The 18,759-nt window shown below is 42.9% G+C and overlaps 1 protein-coding gene across 17 annotated transcripts in view; it reads left to right on the forward strand.

Annotated features, from left to right (window-relative positions):
- The window catches only part of LOC103180312 (neural cell adhesion molecule 1), a 238,670-nt gene that overhangs the window by 193,193 nt on the left and 26,718 nt on the right, over positions 1–18,759 (forward strand). For 5 of the 17 annotated variants that reach the window (XM_042343868.1, XM_042343866.1, XM_042343867.1 and 2 more), the window contains 5 exons: positions 1,553–1,687; positions 4,442–4,483; positions 7,442–7,444; positions 12,335–12,459; positions 13,449–13,629. In XM_042343868.1, the coding sequence (XP_042199802.1) occupies positions 1,553–1,687; positions 4,442–4,483; positions 7,442–7,444; positions 12,335–12,459; positions 13,449–13,629 (486 nt within the window). Of the gene's footprint in view, positions 1–476; positions 480–1,552; positions 1,688–4,441; positions 4,484–7,441; positions 7,445–12,334; positions 12,460–13,448; positions 13,630–16,014; positions 16,115–18,759 lie in introns of those variants that run through there. The other 12 variants (XM_042343875.1, XM_042343876.1, XM_007896096.2 and 9 more) reach the window with 6 other exon arrangements.

Genomic DNA, 18,759 nt, shown 5'->3' on the forward strand with positions numbered 1-18,759 from the left:
TAATGATCCACTTCTCTCTTAAAAGTTGTTATCGAATCGGCTTTTGAACCATTCAGCAGTTGTTATAGCTACTGAATGGTTCAAAAGCAGATGGAACCGTGAAGCAGATGTCTGCTGTTACTCCATTTAATCGTCTCTGCTTCATATAATGTTTCATATTTAATGGCTGTCTGAATCCCTTCTTGGTGTAATATTTCTTCCACTTGTAGTCTTACGGCTGAATAATTGATTCTCATTTTCTAGTGCCGTTCTTGATGGCTGACTGTGTCAGGAGTGACTGGAGTTAATTGTGATGTAGAAACGTTGCATTCATGACCGATTTTGTGAAACTCTGTGCTAATGAGAACTCTGCACTGGAGCTCTATACTTGCTGGTTCTCTGGGCTTATGTTCTGATCCAAAACTACTCGTGTAGTGGATGGTTTGGGACCAGAAGTGGATTTCGGCAATGTTTGGCAGCCCAGATACGCAATATAGAAGGTACTAGTCCCAAACTAAAGTTCCACGCAGACATAAGGCAACTTGCACAACTATGTTGTCTTAAAGCTTAAGACAGAGTAGTCATTGCTGACCCTCCAGTGCAGTGCTGGAGGTGCGCTGCATTGTCGGGGGTGTCGTCCTTTGGTTAAGTTGATAGGTTGGGGTCTTGTCTGCCTGCTCAGGTACATGTTAACGATCCTACGGCATGGCCTCATGCCTGTTCCGCCATCCTATAAGATCATGGCTGATCTGTACCTCAACTCCGATTTCCCACCCTTGTCCCGTGTCCCTCGATACCCTGACCGAATAAAGTTAAACGTTCACAAGTTTAACAACGATGAGTTAAACATTCGCCAGTCTTAATTCTTTTCTCAGCAATTTCTTGCACAGTTTATTCAGTCGCGGTTGTAAACTTCATTTTCCTCATTGAAATTGTTTTTTAACCAGAGTTTGCCACTGCAGTTGCTATCCCCTGCTTCCTTTCAGCTTATCATCATCATAATCATTCCCTTAAAATTATGGATAGAGGATGCCGCAATCATAGATTTATTTACTATCAGAGTTGTTGTTGTTGTGACTTATTGGGTTCTCGGAATAAACCTCATGTTAAAGTTTCTAACGGGTTTACTTTGGTTAAGCGTCAGCCTCAGTTGATAGCTCTCTCTCACCTTCAAGTCAGAAGATTGTGTGTTCGAGCCTCATGTCAGGACTTTGAGCTCACAGTCAAGGCTGACACTCCAGTGCAGCGTTGGGGGAGCACTGGATTATCAGAGGAGCCGTCCTTCAGATGAGACGTTAAACCGAGATCTTGTCTGTGCCTGTTCAGGTGGATGTTAAAAATCCCATGGCACTGATGGAAAAGAGAAGGAAGTTTCCCCTGATGTTCTGGCCAACGAAAATCCCCTAAATAAAATGGGTCATTCACTTCACGGTTGTGTGTTAGACATTGCTGCGCGCAAATTAGCTACTGCGTTCTTCAAAATACATAGTCTCAGTAAAATCTTGTGAAGCGTCTTGACGGCATAAGGTATGATACTAAATGCAAAGATTATTATTTGTTATTACTGCTTCAGTCCGTGTCTTCGTGTCTGTTCCTGTATCGGATGAGCCAATCTCTACCATGTCTACTGAAATGCCACCTTCTAGCCCAAAATCTGACGTTCAACCATCTGTAAGCTCTAGCGATTCCTATTCTTCCCCAACTCTGGGTAAGTTTTGCTCTGGCAACCCGCTGTGCCATATTTAAACACAGTTATACTCTGTTTCACGCTTTCAATTAAACATCATTGCTTCGTACTAAATATAGATTTTTAACAAATACAGAGGTGGAGTACATCTTAAATGGGATTGAAAAAGTACAGTAGAACAATACTTTAGGATGCACCACAACAGAACAAGAGAGGACAAGTTTAAAGTTGCAAAAGCCAATTTCTGGAGAGACACCAAAAGGAATGTCTTTATCCTGAGGGTAATTAATGTCTGGAACAGATTGCCAGGACAATTAAACACTGGACTTATTTTTTTTTAACTTGTTTGACACTGTGATGGTGGAGTAGGCTGAATGGCTTTCTTCGTCCAGACCGATCTTGTGAAAAAACTATTTGGGGAAATTATTGGGATATATCAGTTTTACGTAATATTTCGACACTGTCCACCGCAGAAGGCAATAAAACAAGGTAATATAGTTATCTTGACGCAATCAAAGTGGGACTCGACCTGTGTGCCATTTTAACTGGAAAGAAATTTCAACAAAGATTTCAACAACGCAGATTAAATTTAATTGAGTTTTGCGAATTGACGCAAGCGAATTGGTCAGCAGCCGAAAACAACCGAAAGCGGCTGAAGCTTTTAATCCGTCGTTTGTTCTGAAATTTATAAAATGGCCTTTATAGTCTTGAGCTTCAGTAACGACACTGTAAAAATATTTTGTTTGAAGTGCCGGAAAATATATTGGTAATTTTACGCACGCAGAAACTTTGTAGTGCAAATGTGTATTATGGACTTTCATTCGGCTATAATTAAAGATGAAATAGCTGCGGTTAAAAAAAGCAAGCTCAAAGCTTACAAAAAAGTGCACTGGAGAATTTTCCTTTAAGGTGTCAGCCTGGCTCAGTTGGCAGCGCTCTCTGAGTAAGAAGATTGTGGATTCCAGCCCCACATCGCTGCCTCGTTGGCGTTTGCTGTCCTTCAGATAAGACGTGAAACCACCTTCAAGTGGATGTTAAAGAGTCCCTGGCACTAACTGAAAAGAGAAGGGCATCTCTCCTGGTGTCCAAGCTCGCAATCCTCCAGATAACGCTGACCAGTCACTGGACGCCAGTTAGTGGGACATTGCTGTGTGCAAATTGGCTGTTGCATTTTCATCTGCAAAGCACATAGTCGTGGATTGAATGACCAAATTATTTTTTTATTATTTAATTATCATTTTATTTGAAAGGATTATTATAAAAGAAGATTTTATTACCCCCGGAAAAGCTATCCACCAATCGACTAACGACCGGGTTTTGACTTACTTCTAAGTAAACAGAAGGGGGTTGGAGCAAGGAAACTTGCCTAACATTTCCCATGCCCAGGAATCGAACCCAGGTCTCCTCGCTTGCGAGTCGAGTGCACCAACCAACACGCTACAGGACTCCGCAGGAATTCAAACTAAAATATACGTACTTGGGGGGGGGGGGGGGGGAATGGAAACGTGTTCAATCGCAAATGACCCAGCACTCGGGCTGCGATTGAGGCTCCGTGAACAATAATCATTTTGAGTTAATTTTGAACGGAATGGGCAAGCGAATTCACGGAGTTTGCATAATGCTAGTTTGGGCGCTTCCTTCCTGCGTCTGGCTTCTTCACTGTTTTTTTTTACCTAAATTACGGTTAATCCTGTAACTGAAGTATTCATTCAGGGGTTGATTTTCCAACTGGTTTAAGGTCATATTTCCCGCTGCAACCAAACCTTCTTTGTTCCGCTTCAATGAAGAATGTTCCACAAAACTTGAGATACCAATCAAAATATTTCTTGGCTGACAAAGCCATTGCATGGATCACTTGCTGTAAGAAATGTTCCCTCTCATGAAATTTACTGTCCTGCACTGTCCTTGGCATGAACATTGCTGTTTTGTTTGCTGAATTCTGTTTGTTGAATCCATGAATTCTGTTAGAAGAACTTAGATCCTGCAGTGCTATTCGAAAAGACAAGGGTGTTTCTCCCAGTGTCCCGGTCGACAATCTCCCAAATAAAATTGATCATTTATTTAATGGCTGTTTGTGGGATGTTGGTCTGTGTAAAATTTGCAGCCACATCACCTACAAAATACACAGTCACCACACTTTAAGGTAAATCCTGTGAAGCACTTTGAGACGTCCTCCTGACGTGAATAGAGCGATATCCCACGGGGAAGATTTTGATTGATTTTTTTTTTGGGCGGGGGGGGACATTCGCTTGTTCCTGCACCAATTCTTGGTTTGTAACCCAAAGTTTCCATGCAGCACACCAAGGATTGCATTCATCCTTTCAGTTCCAGCGAAGACAGAATTCGATTGTTCTATTTTCGCTTCGTGTCTTGATTTACTTCTCTCGGCACATTTCATTTCACGCAGAACCTTTCCGAGCGTGCGTAAGGCGGTATTGGTCCCATTTCTGCAGAGAAAAAGAAGCAACATTTACAGGGTAGATGGAGAGAGAGAGTGGGATTAGACGAGGTGGGTTGTAGCGTAAAAGAAACCCTGTTCGGACGAGATAAGGGGTGAATCATCTATAACATTCTATGATTTGCCTCACACACATCAATCGCGCGGTCTTCTTCGACAGATCGCGTGCATTTTGTTTTTTTTAACAGCACTAATGCATGCTTCAGTGCATTGCAAATGGCCCGTGTCTTGCCTGTGTCACATCACCGCTGCCATCTTGTGCGCCGATTAGATTTCGGGAATCACACCGTTAATTGATTTTCTCATTGGCCTTTCAGCAACACGTCCACCCACCCCTTTTCCGTCACTTGAATCAGCTCGTGAGTATCTCTGTGCTCCTGAGTGAGTTGCCTGAGTTCTTTGCATGCGACTCTTTGTTCTCTCCAAGCCAGGACACTTGTCTTTTTCCGCCCCCCCTTCTCCTGCACTGCTGTTCGCTAAATATTTCGTGTACGGATTGTGAAGCAACTTAATTGCGTTCCGAATACAAATTCATTTCATACTGTTTCGCGGGGGGATAGTTTCAGTTCCGTCCTGTTTAATCTGTTTTTTATTTCCACGGAGACCGACCGCTCTGTATTAACCTGCGCGATAAGTCAATAGTTAGCCCTCGGATATGTCCTGAGTCTCACGTTCCAGTTATAATCACGGTTCGGTGCTTATTAAGTGAGAATAGGTGTTCAGCTGGTAGCACTCTCGCCTCTTAATCAGAAGCCCCATGTGGGGACTTTGAGCTCTCAGTTTCGGCTGATTTTAAACCCCAGTTTCAATCTGCCTGTTCAGGTGGACGTTGCATTCAGTTACAAAATAGAGAGTCACTACACTTTACCGTCAAATTCCTGTGAAACGTTTTGAGACCACAGGAGGCCGTCTCAAAGCGCTTCATGGGTCTCCCAACAATCAGTCGCTGTTGATTTTATTTTGGGAGAAGTAATGTTGATCTTTAGCTCCCTTTCAACTGAGAGAGAGTCCCTCAGATTTGATAACTGAGCGCACTCAGAGCGCAAATAGATGCAAAGGCCTGAGTTTTGCTGTGTCTGCGTCTACGTACGCAGCACTCATTCAGGTCAGAGAGTAAGCCTTCTGTACCAACCACGGACACATCTCTCCAATTCAAAGATCTCGCCCACAAATATACGGTCAACTCACTTTACAGCATATTCCGTGAAGCGCTTTGAGACGTCTAGGAGACGTGATAAGGCGCTGTATCAAATGCAAGGATTATTATTATCATTATTATTATCGCTATTATCTGTCGTTNGGGCCACATAAACGTTCATCGTTGACCCTTTGGCAACAGCATTCCAGGCAGGTCTGCACACAATTCTTGTTGAAAGCCTCTTACACAGGAGAGAGAAAAGGCAACAATTCTCACTGACAATTGACGGCTTACTTGAACCACAAGCACGCGAAACATGTCCATGAGATTAACTTGGAAGACGGATGAATGGAGGACAATCGCTGTTGTCCAATTGCTTAGCGAGCCCAGACGCGACCCCGCGTGAAAGTTGCTGTATAACTGCCAATTGCCGCTGCTTACCTTCGTGCGTGCCAAGCAATTTCGGGGGCATTGTGGCCAAGAGAATTCTGTGTGACGTGTGAGTTTGATCTCTTGTTCCGGAGGGGAATGTCACTCTTTATCTGACTGCAGCAAAGTATTAACGCACGTTTGTTTCATCACAGCAGGACATTAACCCCGCTTTATTTTAACGCAGGCCGAATATTAATGTCCGCCTTTACTTTAATGCAGCCTATTTATTGATGATGCACTTTTTCTCCCAATTCAACACAGCCAACGAAGTATTAACGCCACCTTTATTTCAATGCAGCGGAGCGATTCGGAATGCACGTCAATACTAACTGCGCTGAAAATGTTTCTCTTTCTACCCCCAACCCCCCCCCCCCCCCACCCCGCACACACACCCAAACTGTTGGAGAAGACGGTTCCAGAGATCACTCAACTCTTCTGCTGTTCCCTAAACCTCTCCACCCAGATTTTTCCTTCCTTTGAAGGATCTCTTGTCAGATTTCGGCCGGACGTTTGCTTTAAGCGGGTAGTTTGCTGCACTGCATGGCATGTCGAGAGCTCTTCAGAAATGTGTTCCCACGAAGAACACGATTTGTGGGATTTGAAGAATGTTCCAGGCAGACGGTTACAACGCACTCATTGCACTTTTCTTCTAACCTTTACCCACGTCACCTCCAATCCATCCGGCAAATTTCCCGTGAGCAGTGCATGCTGCGTAAATTCAGCCTCGACACGCACACTTGTGTTGGACGTTGCTAAAATGGAAAATCTACCATGTTACAACCCAGTCAGTGGTGTCTGTCGCCTGAGGTGGGGTGGTGGTGGGTGGGAGGGAGGGAGGGAGGGAGGGAGGGGTGTAGAGGAGGGGAGACACCGTTATACTCACGTGTCATAGAGATCTACTCAGCAAACCTTTTGTGCACAGACTGTACGATGACGTAGAAATCTATAGCAAGGAAGGGAGGCCATTCGGCCCAGCAAGTCTGCACCGGCTCACAGAGCAAGGGCATCAAGCCGATAACCACCCACTACCCCGCCTTATCCCCTGACCCCTTTCGAGCCCCTCTCTTTCATTTACCTGTGTTTGTTTCATAATCTTACAGAGCTTCCCTCTGGGTTCTGATTGTAATGGGGGGAAACAATGAAGCAACAGAGGAAAGCAAGAGAGAGAGAGAGAGACAGAGAAAATATTCTCTGCGTACTCTTCGAGTCGGAGGGTGGTTAAGCTTTATCTGATACTAATTGCGTTCCTATAACAAAATGCTTTTTTTTTTTTGCAATTTCTCTCCGCACCCCACGCTATCGCCAAACTGCAAAGAAACATAAACTGTTAACCACTAAACCCTCTGATTTACAATTACAGCCAGAGGAGAGAGAGAGAGAGAGAGAGAGAGACTGCCGATGTGCGTTTCTACCGGGGAGAGCTTGATTTAAATACCCCCTTACCCCCACCCCGCTCCCTCCCACGCACGCACACGCACACACGCGCACGCACGCACGCACGCACACGGAAAAAAAAAACTATGCCGGCGTCCCATTTGTACTTGGATGTCTTTTGATTTTGATTTTTTGGCTTTGTTTTTATTCAGTCTGTAACTCTGTTCCTGCCCATGTTTACATCGGTTTTAATTTTGTATTTTCCATGTGCTCTCCTCCACTTTCCTTTCAAACAATCATGTACGTGCGTATCATGTGACTGTGTCATGTGGCTTGCATGGCGCTGCTGATGTCGTCCCACGCTGGTGAACAGAAGGTAAAATCTTTGTTCTGATTGGTAAAATACAATACAATGACGACACTCGACCAAAAGAGACTTTCTCTTAACCTGTTCGATTATCGCCAAGGGTCGGTGGGGTGGGGGGGGATGGGGAGGGGGGGGGGGGGGGGTGAGGCGGGCTAGGGCGGTCGGAGAGGAGAGAGTCTCCTGACGTAAAAAAAAAAGTCTTAAAACAACGACCACAACGCACTATGTTGGTATCGCGCCTTTCGCGTCAGGAGGACGTTCCAAGGCGCTTTAAATGAAAGCAGTAGTTTCAATTCCAACGCCTGAAACTAAAGTGTCCCATCATTTAACCAGAGCATTACGCTGAAATGCAAAAGGCAGACGGGGTAAAAGTCAGAAGAAAGGGGGAAAAGAACCTAAATAGGGAGGTTTATTTGTGGTTTTCACCGGATTGCTTTTTTGATTTTGCCTGGGTATGAAATTAAAGTAACTCACTTCTTTGATCTGGCGGAGTTAATGGGGTTCAGCAGAATCAAGTGTATGGTAATATTTTCCCAATGCATTTATATATAATTAAATCCTTAATTATCCGATTTAACAAAAATAAGGGAGGCAATTAGAATAATAATATAATTTTTTTTAACCTCCAGAGCTGTAATGCTTTCAGGATTGGTTTTAATTAAATAAAGGAAAAAGTCCGCATTAATATACATTTTCTCTTCTGGACCTTTTGAAATTTATGATGAATGCAAAATGCAAATGATTTATGAATGATAGCGACAGTGACAGCCTTTCTGTCGTATTGAAATGAATCAGGGAGGATATCGATGGCTTTAAAGCTACAGCTAAATTCTGATTCGACCCCCACTGATCTTGGCTGTATCAGAAAGAAAAGGAAAGAAAGAGAGAGAGAGAGAAAAGGAAGGCGTTTAACTTAGCGAGATATCTGTCCCAGATAATCACTTCACGTACGCGCAAAAAAAAAAACCACAACCTTGTTGCTACTCCCAAGCAAATTAGCGAAAATCTGTTATACCTGCACAAAACTGAAACAAAACTCCGTGCTGGTGGGAATCGTACTCGGTTAAATATGTGTGATCAGATTAACATTACTAACTCCTAACATCTGGCTTAAGCGTTCCCCAGCACTCTGAGCAGGTGATCTCGTCTGCCAGTGCTGCCCTGCGTAAAGCGAGATAACAATTCAGGCAGTTTCCTGCGTGTAAGAGCCATTCACAGTCACTGACCCGCCCGTGTAAATCAGTTGCACTGGTGTCTGCAGATTCTGCTTCTTTAATCCCCTTTTTTGTTTGGTATTTAAGAGGGCAGCGCCTGGGTAGGTTAGAACGCGGATCAAGACTAACGCTCGTAACTCACAAGCATTGCTGCATGTATGGCCAGTAGTTCTTCCCCCCCCCCCCCCCCCCCCCTCTCGATGCCTTGACGGGCGACATCCAAAAAAAGGTTTACAAATAGGCTGTGATTTGTATTCCCCATGCATGCCATTTGTGTAGTGGATGCAGATTGGTTATGCCATGGGTTTCTTTCCCTCCATGCTGTGCCTTCTTCACATCTACTTTCTGCATTTGTTCCGACTGTGACTCAATAGTTCTCTCCTTGCATTTGCTCAGAACATATTAGCGGCACTCCTCTCACTTAGGCATTGCCTTTTAAAGAATTTTAAGTACCATTTACACCCAGCGCGTTCCAACGCCAGAGGCAAGACGGAAAGCAGGACTGCGTTCCCAAAAAGGCTCGGGACAGCAATCGGAAGGTTCCTCTGTGTAAAAGACGCTCAGCAGATCAAAAGGAGTTAGTCCAATTCCATTGCTGACTGTGCGGCATCGAATCCTTGGCCCTCAGTGATTGGCATTTGGTAAAATCTGTGAAAAAAGCCAGATAAAAGGACATTTGTCTCAAACCTCCTGCTAAAGTTGCAGCTGAATGCCAGGAAGCACCCGGTGTAAATGGGCACTGTCACACATGCATGTTAACTAAATCTTTTTTCTTCATTTATAGCCCGACAATTTAGTTCCATCATCCTTGCCAGTACGATGTGTGGAAGTGTTGCATGTCTCACGCATGATTTGGGCCGGTGTTTTTTCTTCTTCGTGTTTAACGTCTTTTAATTTTGCCCAGAAAGGGGATAGAGACGCACTTAATAAGTGGAATGTCTAGAGCTGTCGTGCCCTATGGAACAGGCCTTCACAAGGAGCAGCTATCTTTCTGTCTCTTCTTTTGGAATGTCACTAACCTATTAAGTTCCAGCATAACTCTGTGTTTATTGAGATTGCAAGACTATTCTTTGATAAATTAATCAATTTACGTCCGGGGGTTTCAATGGAGCCTGTGTAGTTTTCTCTCGAATATAATTACGTTAATTAAACAGTTGCATAAGACGGATGTTAACATCAGAAGGAGTAAAGAAAGTACATAGTGATAGCTGTTATCACGGAGACCAGGGAAGACTTAAAAGTCTTAATGTACATGTTTGTTTGGCAATGATTTTCAATCCCCAAAATGCAGTAAAATCTGTCTGTAAATCCTCAAATTTGCTGCAGTGTTCTGAGCATTCCTGAGCAGCACAAGTATAAATCATGTTTATTTTCTAGGTGCACATATAGTTTACTGTACAGAACCCCCTCACGTGCTGTCAAATAGATCAAAAGCAAACTCGGATATGTTCAGTACTGAACTGAATCTTGCTTACTCGGGTTAGTTCCTCGGGAGCCGATTCAGAAGGAATGATCAGATGAACTTGTCAGTCAGCTTTATGCCGTCCGGGGGAAAAAAAATTGCCCTCATATCAAAAGATTGCAATCCCAACATGTTTTATGTCCACATTTCCTTGCCATTGCTCCCTCTCGAAGCATTTTGCTTTCAATTCTTAAATCACAAAGATTTCAGCACTAACCTGGTCTCCCTATAAGAGCTAGAACACCACATAACTGATCTGCTGGAACAGAACTGCATTTTTTTTCTTGAGATATGATAGTTTAAACAGTCCGACGCATTGCTTCACGTCATCAAAAGCAACGAAGAGTCATTTATAGGCATAAGTGTGACCTTTTAGGGTCTGCTCTCCCCTCCCAACGGCTGAACTTAATAGGGTATTCATGTCCTCCCAACCCATTTGTTCGTCCAGATGCTGTAGATAAGCCGCTGTGTGTGATTAATGTGCCACTAAACGGAAGCCCTGCTTGGGAAATATGTATTGAGTTTCTTTCAATTTCTCCTACGTTTGTTGTGGGTGTAAATTTCAGGAATGACTGAAGCTCGGAGATGATTTGATTCTGATTTGATATTGCGACCGTATAAACGGTCCTGTTCAACGGAAGTTGATTGTAACCACAAAAGGCCAAACCCTGGTCGGTTGCCCACCCGAATCAAGGCGCTTTCCCGACTTTCTTTGCAACCCTTTCCGACAGGTAGCATCTTGGTTTCAAAAGTAATTCCGTTAAATGTCTACTTGCAAAGCATTTGCCAAAAGAGTCGATGAAAATCTCATTGCAATGTTCATCGTTCACGTAGAAAGAAAGGTTGAGCGTTCCAGGATACTTAATGAGGATATCTGATTTTCATTCAAATATGACCTTTACAGTTGTAAAAGTGACACTCCCATCACAATCCAATTCCCGCAAGAAAGCAGCTTTAAATCATTTCTCTTTGGGCCTTTTCAGTGACGAGGGGGAGGGGGTTTCTAGATGAGATCAATTGCAAAAATTCCTTATGCATCAGCTAAAGTTGATCTGTTGCCCAAAAGACATCGCTCAATATGATTGTGGATCACCATGGGAATCGGAATGGTTTTCCCAGTCAAATATACAATCTGGTGGAAATTGCAATTCTACTCTATACGGATTCAAGTTTCTGTACTCTAGCCAAGTTTCCGTGTTTAGCATGGTGATGAGTTTCCTCACGTACCAGACACATGGCTGCAAACATGTGATATTGTCACGTCATTCATGTGTCAGAAGCACACCTGAGTTCCTGGCACATCAACATCCTGACTGCCAACCTCAGAAGCTCTTCCAAGATCGAGGGGTTTAATCTATTCCCCAAAAGTGGTTGTTTTAGAGTAGGGCTCCATTGCATCCTACAATGTAGAGTCAATTCACTTTACAGTATATTCTCTGAAGAGCTTTGAGAAGTCTCGAAGACATGATAAGGGATATCAAATGCAAGGATTATTATTGTTATTATCATCTTTTTGAGCAGATTCAGGCTCAACCCTGACATAATACAGTATTAGCAATAGGAGACCACACCGGATTTAGTTTTAAATCCGTCCGTATTACTATATTTTTAAAAATAACAACTTCTTGGTTTATGTTGGAAACCCAAACCCCAAAACATAATTTGAAATGGTCAGGACTTGAAATAACCGCAAGCGGACAGCCACATATACCCAGTCACATATCCGTATCTGACCTGTTAACCGCAGACTTCCACTCTGGCTACTTCCACATCAGGTGAGAATCAATGGGTGAGGTCGAATAGCCAAAGCTCTGAAGAAACCAAAGCCCTTTAAGCACGCCAGAGCCTGTAGTGCAGTTCCTTTTTTTCACAGATACTTCCTGAACATCCATATTTAGCTCAGCTATAATTCCATTGATTGTACATCAACCCACGCAACAAATGACTTCTTGTAACATTGGGTAAGGCAAATTAACAAATGCAGAAAGCTGCCATGTTCCTCAAATGCAGTTCTGTTCTCAGTAAAAGTTATTTGAAATTCATTTATTTATTTGTTTGTTTGTTTGGTTATTTGTTTGTTTATTTGTTTATTTATTGCAAGACTTTGGTTAAGAAATGAAACAATGAGATTCGCCGAAGTATAAAAGTTTTGTGGTGTTTTCTGACGGTTTCGCTCATCGACAATGTTTTAAGAACTGTGTCGTTGCCGACGTTGACTTGCAGGGGAGCCGAGTTCGCCTAAGCTTGAAGGACACGTAATTGGCAACGGGAATACCTGTAAGGTCAACTGGATCAAGCAAGATGATGGCGGATCTCCTATCCAGCATTACCTGGTCAGATACAAAGCTGTAAGTGTGGTCATTCATCCTATGAACATATGAATACTTTGAAATTTCTGAAATGTTGGGGTCTCGAGGTTGTTTTAAGATCAGCTCAACGTTCTTGTCATCGCTTTCCAAGGCCTCCACTTCCCTCCCCGAAACCTACCTCCGAGACACCCTGCGTCCTGACTGCCCCTTCCAGTCTCTCCGCATAGCCGCCCTCGGCATACCCTTCCCTGCTTTGTGCCCCCCGCCATCAGTGAGTAAGCCTTCACCCACCTCGAGCCCCCAATCCCACCGCTGTTTTGAACTCTGAGACACTCCGCCTTGTCTCCCTTCCTCCCAACGTGAGAGACGTAATGTAAGCGTAACTCGCTGAGCTGTTGATCGTACAGTAAAATACGGCAGCGAGTGTGTGCGCTCATCACCAATCGGTAGGAAAGCTTTCGCTGAACTAGACTCCGTCCTGATGCCCTGTGCAGTCGCTCGATCTACAATCCGTTGATTCTTCAGCTGCTCAATTGCACATTCCCTGGAACTGACGAGGAATGGATTGGATGGAAGCACAGGGTAAAAAGGCAGCTTCATTCACTGCATCTACTGCTCCCAGTTCTAATAAGAATAAGAATCCTTGCATTTGATGTAGCGCCTTATCAGGTCTTCGTAGACGTCTCAAAGCAAGTCAAAGGATATAGCTTAAAGTGAACTGACTGTATATTTTGTGGGCAAAACGTGGCAGCCAATTGTGCACAGCCGCGTCCCACAAACGGTCGTGAACTGAGTGACCAAATTTTTTTTTAAAAATTTATTTATTTTTCGAAAGGATCATGACCCCGGAAAAGTGATCCGCCAATCGACTTAACAACCGGATTTCCTACTTACTGCTAGGCAAACAGAGGCGTGTGGAGTAAGGAAACTTGCCCATCGTTTCGCCCGGCCGGGGAATCGAACCCAGGTCAAGAGTGGTGGTTTCTACATGTGAGCCAGGTGTGTTTATAGGTTGCTTTATTTTTCAGAGACATAACTCCAACTGGAAACCTGAGATGAGACTGCCAGCCGACAGTGAATATGTTATCCTTGGAAATCTGGAATGGAACTCGGAGTACGAGGTTTATGTGATGGCTGAAAACCAGCAAGGAAGATCTGAAGCTGGTTCCTTCTCTTTCAGAACTTCAGTAGAGCCCACTGTCATCCCAGGTATGGTTTCTGGCTGCTTTTCAAACTTATTATTTGCATTAAATTTCGCAAAGATGCTGCATCCCCAAATATAGTCGCTCATAAAACAATGAACAATACATTATATAGTATTCATCTGTTTCTGTGTCAGGCATCATTGCTAAATTATATCTCTGCACTTGATAGAGGAACCTTTACTCGCTCAGGCTGTTGGGAAACCTCACTGGAAATTTTCAAAGGCTCCGAATTTCAGACTGTGATCCATTCAGTCCCATTTACCTCCCTCCTCTCCTCCCTGTGAATACTGCTGCAAGTTAATTCTTGTTCGATATCTATCCAGTTCCCTCTCGAAAACGAATTTAAACGTTTAAAAGCTAGCCAGTGAAGTGGTACACTGGAGGGATCAAATCATACGTATGGTACACGACAATAGGTCCCATGTTTGCTTTCAAGGAAGAACTAGAGAGATATCAAGAGGAATAATGGCTATGTGGAGCGGGGAGGGTGGAGGGAGAGGCAGGTAAATGGGACTGAATGGATTGCTCTTTCAAATAGCCAGAAAGGACAAGATTGGCTGAATGACCTTCTAATGCGCTGTAAATTTTGCTAAAACCTTACAAGATCTTTATCACCAAGTCGGAAAACCACTGGTTCATTTGTGGTCCAGGGAGATCTTTTCTTCGCAAATAAACCTCATTTTTGGTGCGATTTCATCGCGCTGATTGCTCGTAGTTAACCCTCAATTTCCCTCATCACAAAATACGATATATTCTGTGAAGCGCTTTGAGATGTCTCGAAGACGTGATGAGGCGCCATATCAAATGCAAGAATTATTATTATTATTATTTATCCTGCTGCGCTGCCACAAGGGGAATAAATCCTTTCCGAGAGGCTGTGATAACTGTAATGTAATCAGAGGAATCCTGTCCTTGTGATTGCATTATGGACGGCATGTTTTGCATTTCGGCAGACTTGCTAATAATTACCGGTCTCTCATCCTGCCCAAGTGGGACTACTCAGAAAATGTTGCAAAAGGCTTGACCTTCCCACAATTTGAGCCAGCGCACGAAACAGTGATTAAAAAGCCTCCTGGCGTGCACTTCTGTCTCCAAACAGAGGACAGAAAGATATGCCTCATGGTTCAATCACCCTTGCCTCCCTACTGAAAACCGACGCGCTGAAAGATACTTGCCGCAGCATTTATTCTGATCATTTTCTACGACTATAAACACACGAGGGACTGCCACCACAGTCAGTTGGATAGCTCCCCGCAGTTTTTTTTCTCTCTCACACGCTCTCGTCTCGTGCTGTTTGTGAATCGAATCACTGGATTCTCACAGACAGGATTGCATCCAAGGCAGTCCAATTACTCAGGCATTTGCAGTGCGAAATGGGCAAGTAAAATAGATGCAGGCAAGGTTCCCTTCAACGTTAGTACGTGCAGATGTAATCGCATGCAGACGGTACAACTGTTGCACTGTTTTCCAAGGTTTCGAGGCTCACTTTTTTTTTGCATTGGTGCATTGACTGTTGGCAATGAGGAGTGATCAATTGGACCTTTGGCTATTTAAACTCGGTCCTTGCTCAAGGTGTTTCAGAGTGTAGTGAGTGACAAATGAATACAATATCAATGTTTCTTCTGGGGATGCAGCAGGGCGTTGCTGCAGTATGCATGTCCAGGCTGAATGGATACTTTGGCCTTTCGCTTCACTAACACAGTTACTTACATCGAACCAGCTTGGGGCATGGGTGATGGATCCGTTGATCCATGCAGCAGTTTCAAGTCATTTAACTGAATGCAATTACCATGTGGCAGTCAAGTAGAAAACAACATCCATTTAAAATTCTGGCGTACCAGGCTTAATCCTTGCTACTTCTTCTTTCATTTATAACCAACTTACTGGTTCTTATTATTCAGTTCACTCCGCTGTATGCTCATTTCCATTCCTCCAGCTTTGTCTTTTTTCCTTTGCGTTTTCTTTTAACCCTTTTAATCATGATGAGCGATCTTTGACCTCTAATGTGCTTGTTCATACTCTGCTTAAAATTAAGCATACTTACTCCTTTATGTTTAAGTATTTCTCTAACCTGTTTTTGTTTCAATTTAACATTTACGCTTTATTTGTTTACCTTCTTGTTGATTTGTTTTTTGTATTTATGACCTTTTTTTCTTTTTTTCTCTCTCTCTCTTACCCCATCCCCTTTTTTTCCCTCCCTTCTTTTCCCCCTTCCCTGCCTGTCTTCATACACACACACACACACGCCCTCAATCTCGTGCAATGATGGTTCCCCTTTTCGTCCACCACCTCCCTCCCAACCTCACTCATGGTTTCTTACATCACCGAACCTTTGCATGGGTCTCTTTGTTCATTGCAATTTGCTGTTCATGGACTGAAAACTCAACAGCCTCCTTAGGGAGCTCATCAATATCATACACACTATTCTCATGGTTCTTCTCTGCGGTATTAGTTGTTTTACTGTCTTAGATCCTGAATAAAGACATGACATGCCATTTCCGCCTTCCCCCAAACAGTTCAACACATACTTTATGCCTTTGTGGTTGCTTCAAATGTATCTTGAATATTAATAAGAGACAAAAATTGTACCATGACCTGTTGCGCAAAAAAAAAGTTGTTTTTCATTTGTATTCTTAGTTTTTGTTTCGATTTCTGGGGCATTGAAGTATGTTTAGGTGCATTTAAGTTTCATTTTGAGGTGGTCTCCCCAGTTTCTTCTATTTCTCGTTCCAAGGCTGTTTTTCTATTTTTTTTTGCTGGTCTGTAATACGCTCCATTTTATCGCTCGCTTTCTCACACACACACGCACTCTCTCTCTCTCTCCCCCATACTCCATGTCGCTTCTCTCAGCCAGCCATCTCTTTAATGTTCTGTACACCTTCCTTTCCTCCCACCACCACCATCCCCGTCTCATCCAAATGGTCATTATTGTAGCTTGACAGCCTGATGAATGGAACCATGAGTGCACGCACATCTCATGGATCGAAGGAATTAGCGAGTATATGTGTGTGAACTGAAGTCAAATCATGGTATAAATATTGTGTATTGTATATCTGAAACAGCTTCAAAGGAGTCTCATAAACAAAGTTCACTGTCGATCCGAAAGTCTCGTTGGAAAACAAATTAAAATGTCGTTTTTGACCTGACGAGAATTTTAGTCCATAAATGACACCCAGGTTTTCTGTTGTGTTTTTTGCTGATTTGTATCATAGTGAGTAACAGTAGCTAGCACGTGCAAGCAAAGCTTTGTTAAAGTACACAGCTTGGCAATGTGTGTTTAATTTTATATGGACAATTGTTAAATATTAGCATGTAGTGTATTGTATGTAGGAGGTAGTTTTCTATTTGTAGGTGAAGGCTTTTAAGATGCTTTTTAATCTGTGTTCTCACTAACTCAGCCCTTTCTGCTCAGCCGTTTATAACTGTAGACTCGTAAGGTCTAACCGAAGTGTGTAGCATCGCCTTAAGTTTAAGTTAGAGATTCGCAATTATCAGCGGGTGTGGCTGCAAACGTGTGCCACTATTTAACGGGTCAGCAAAATAATTTGTTAAAATAACCGGAAAACAAAATACGTCAAGGAAAATACCCAGAGCCGAGGCAACGTGTGTTCAAATCGACTGGGAGCTTCACACATTTAAGTAAACCGATCCTTAAATAAACTTTTTAATTAACCAAATGTTACTTTCTCGATGAATACACCTTTGTTATTTTCGGGCTCATTATTTACCATCAAGCTACCTTGGCAATCATTCACATTGCCTAGAATTTGTTTTTTTTTCCCCCCAGTTTCCCGCAGAATTCAACTAATATAGGGCATTTTGCAATTGGTTTTATTGCACATTAGAAAAAGTAACAGATTCTCCTTTACACCCTGGAATTTTACAAATAAACCCAACGCCTAGACTTTTTTTTAATAAAAAGTTGTGTCTTGTTGGTAAGGTTTTTCTTTGGACTTTTTGACCACGATAACGAAAAGGGTGACAGAAGGAAAAGGGCGGACAGCAGTTTAAGTGGTGGCTGTCATTGAATATTATTAGAACATAATATTTCTAAACCAGAACTTCTTGTGCTTTCGCTAAACCTAATGTTAGCGCCCAGTAAATGTAACTGATGAAGTCAATAATGTCCCTATTTATTGATTATCCGAAGGTTCTAGCTGTTGAACAGAGTTTAAGTCTGTCAAGAACCCCCTCTTTCCTCCGTCGTTGACAAAGACAAAGAGATTGGTTATGAATTGTTCAATATCTTTGCCCCCACCCAGCGATGGTGTTCGTTTTATGTCAGAGCTTACTCATTTGCGGCAATGTGAGCCATTTCTGAACTGAAGCTTGGGTGCTTTATCCTTGTTCGTGTTACCAGATAAGAATTGCAAGCTTAAAACTAGCTGGCCTTTACTAATTCGCAAGAAGGGGAATCTTTAAAAGGTAGCCTCGATCGAGGATTGTCACTGCTTGAATGGAAAATAAATCTGCATTCGCCATTGCAAGACTTGTTAAGTATTTGTGCTCCGTTTTTAATCGGATGTGACGTACGTTGGTCTATTTACATACGAGAGAGAGAAAGTTGTTCTTGATTGGAGGTGTGAAGGTGCTTCTTTATACTTACTTGCGCTTAACTCAACACCAGATCAGTTTACGCTGCATGGACTTTTCGTTGCATTTGAAGGGATTCATTCCTTTTGCATGTTTTCATACCCCCTTTGATCCACTGTCCACCATCCTTGTGTCTCCTCTCCACGTGCCTTTGTTTGCAATAAATCTTTGCAGAATATCTCGTGGTTTGAAAGGTTCATCGAGGTTATAATAAGCCGGTCGGTGCGACCATGCTCTGCATCCAAAGGTGATGAGACGTAGCATTGCAGAGAGAAAACAGCAGCACTTATTTTTACCCCCTCGTAAAGCAACATAATTTTCTCACTAGAACAAGCCTTGATTCTCATCAGTGGCATTTTACTAATATCAATTAAACAGACGTTGTCACTTACAAAAAGTAGTGTGTGAATGTTATGTTGGCATTTGGTTACAATACGCTTTTCTCTTTCTGTTGGCCGTCAGTGCAATTAATTTAAGTTTACACGTCTCCCCATTATAGCGTATGATGCTTTCTTCTTGTTGATTTCTGCATTCATATGCC

This window comes from Callorhinchus milii, unplaced genomic scaffold (assembly GCF_018977255.1).
Source record: "Callorhinchus milii isolate IMCB2004 unplaced genomic scaffold, IMCB_Cmil_1.0 Scaffold25, whole genome shotgun sequence".
NCBI classification, from domain to species: Eukaryota; Metazoa; Chordata; class Chondrichthyes; order Chimaeriformes; family Callorhinchidae; genus Callorhinchus; species Callorhinchus milii.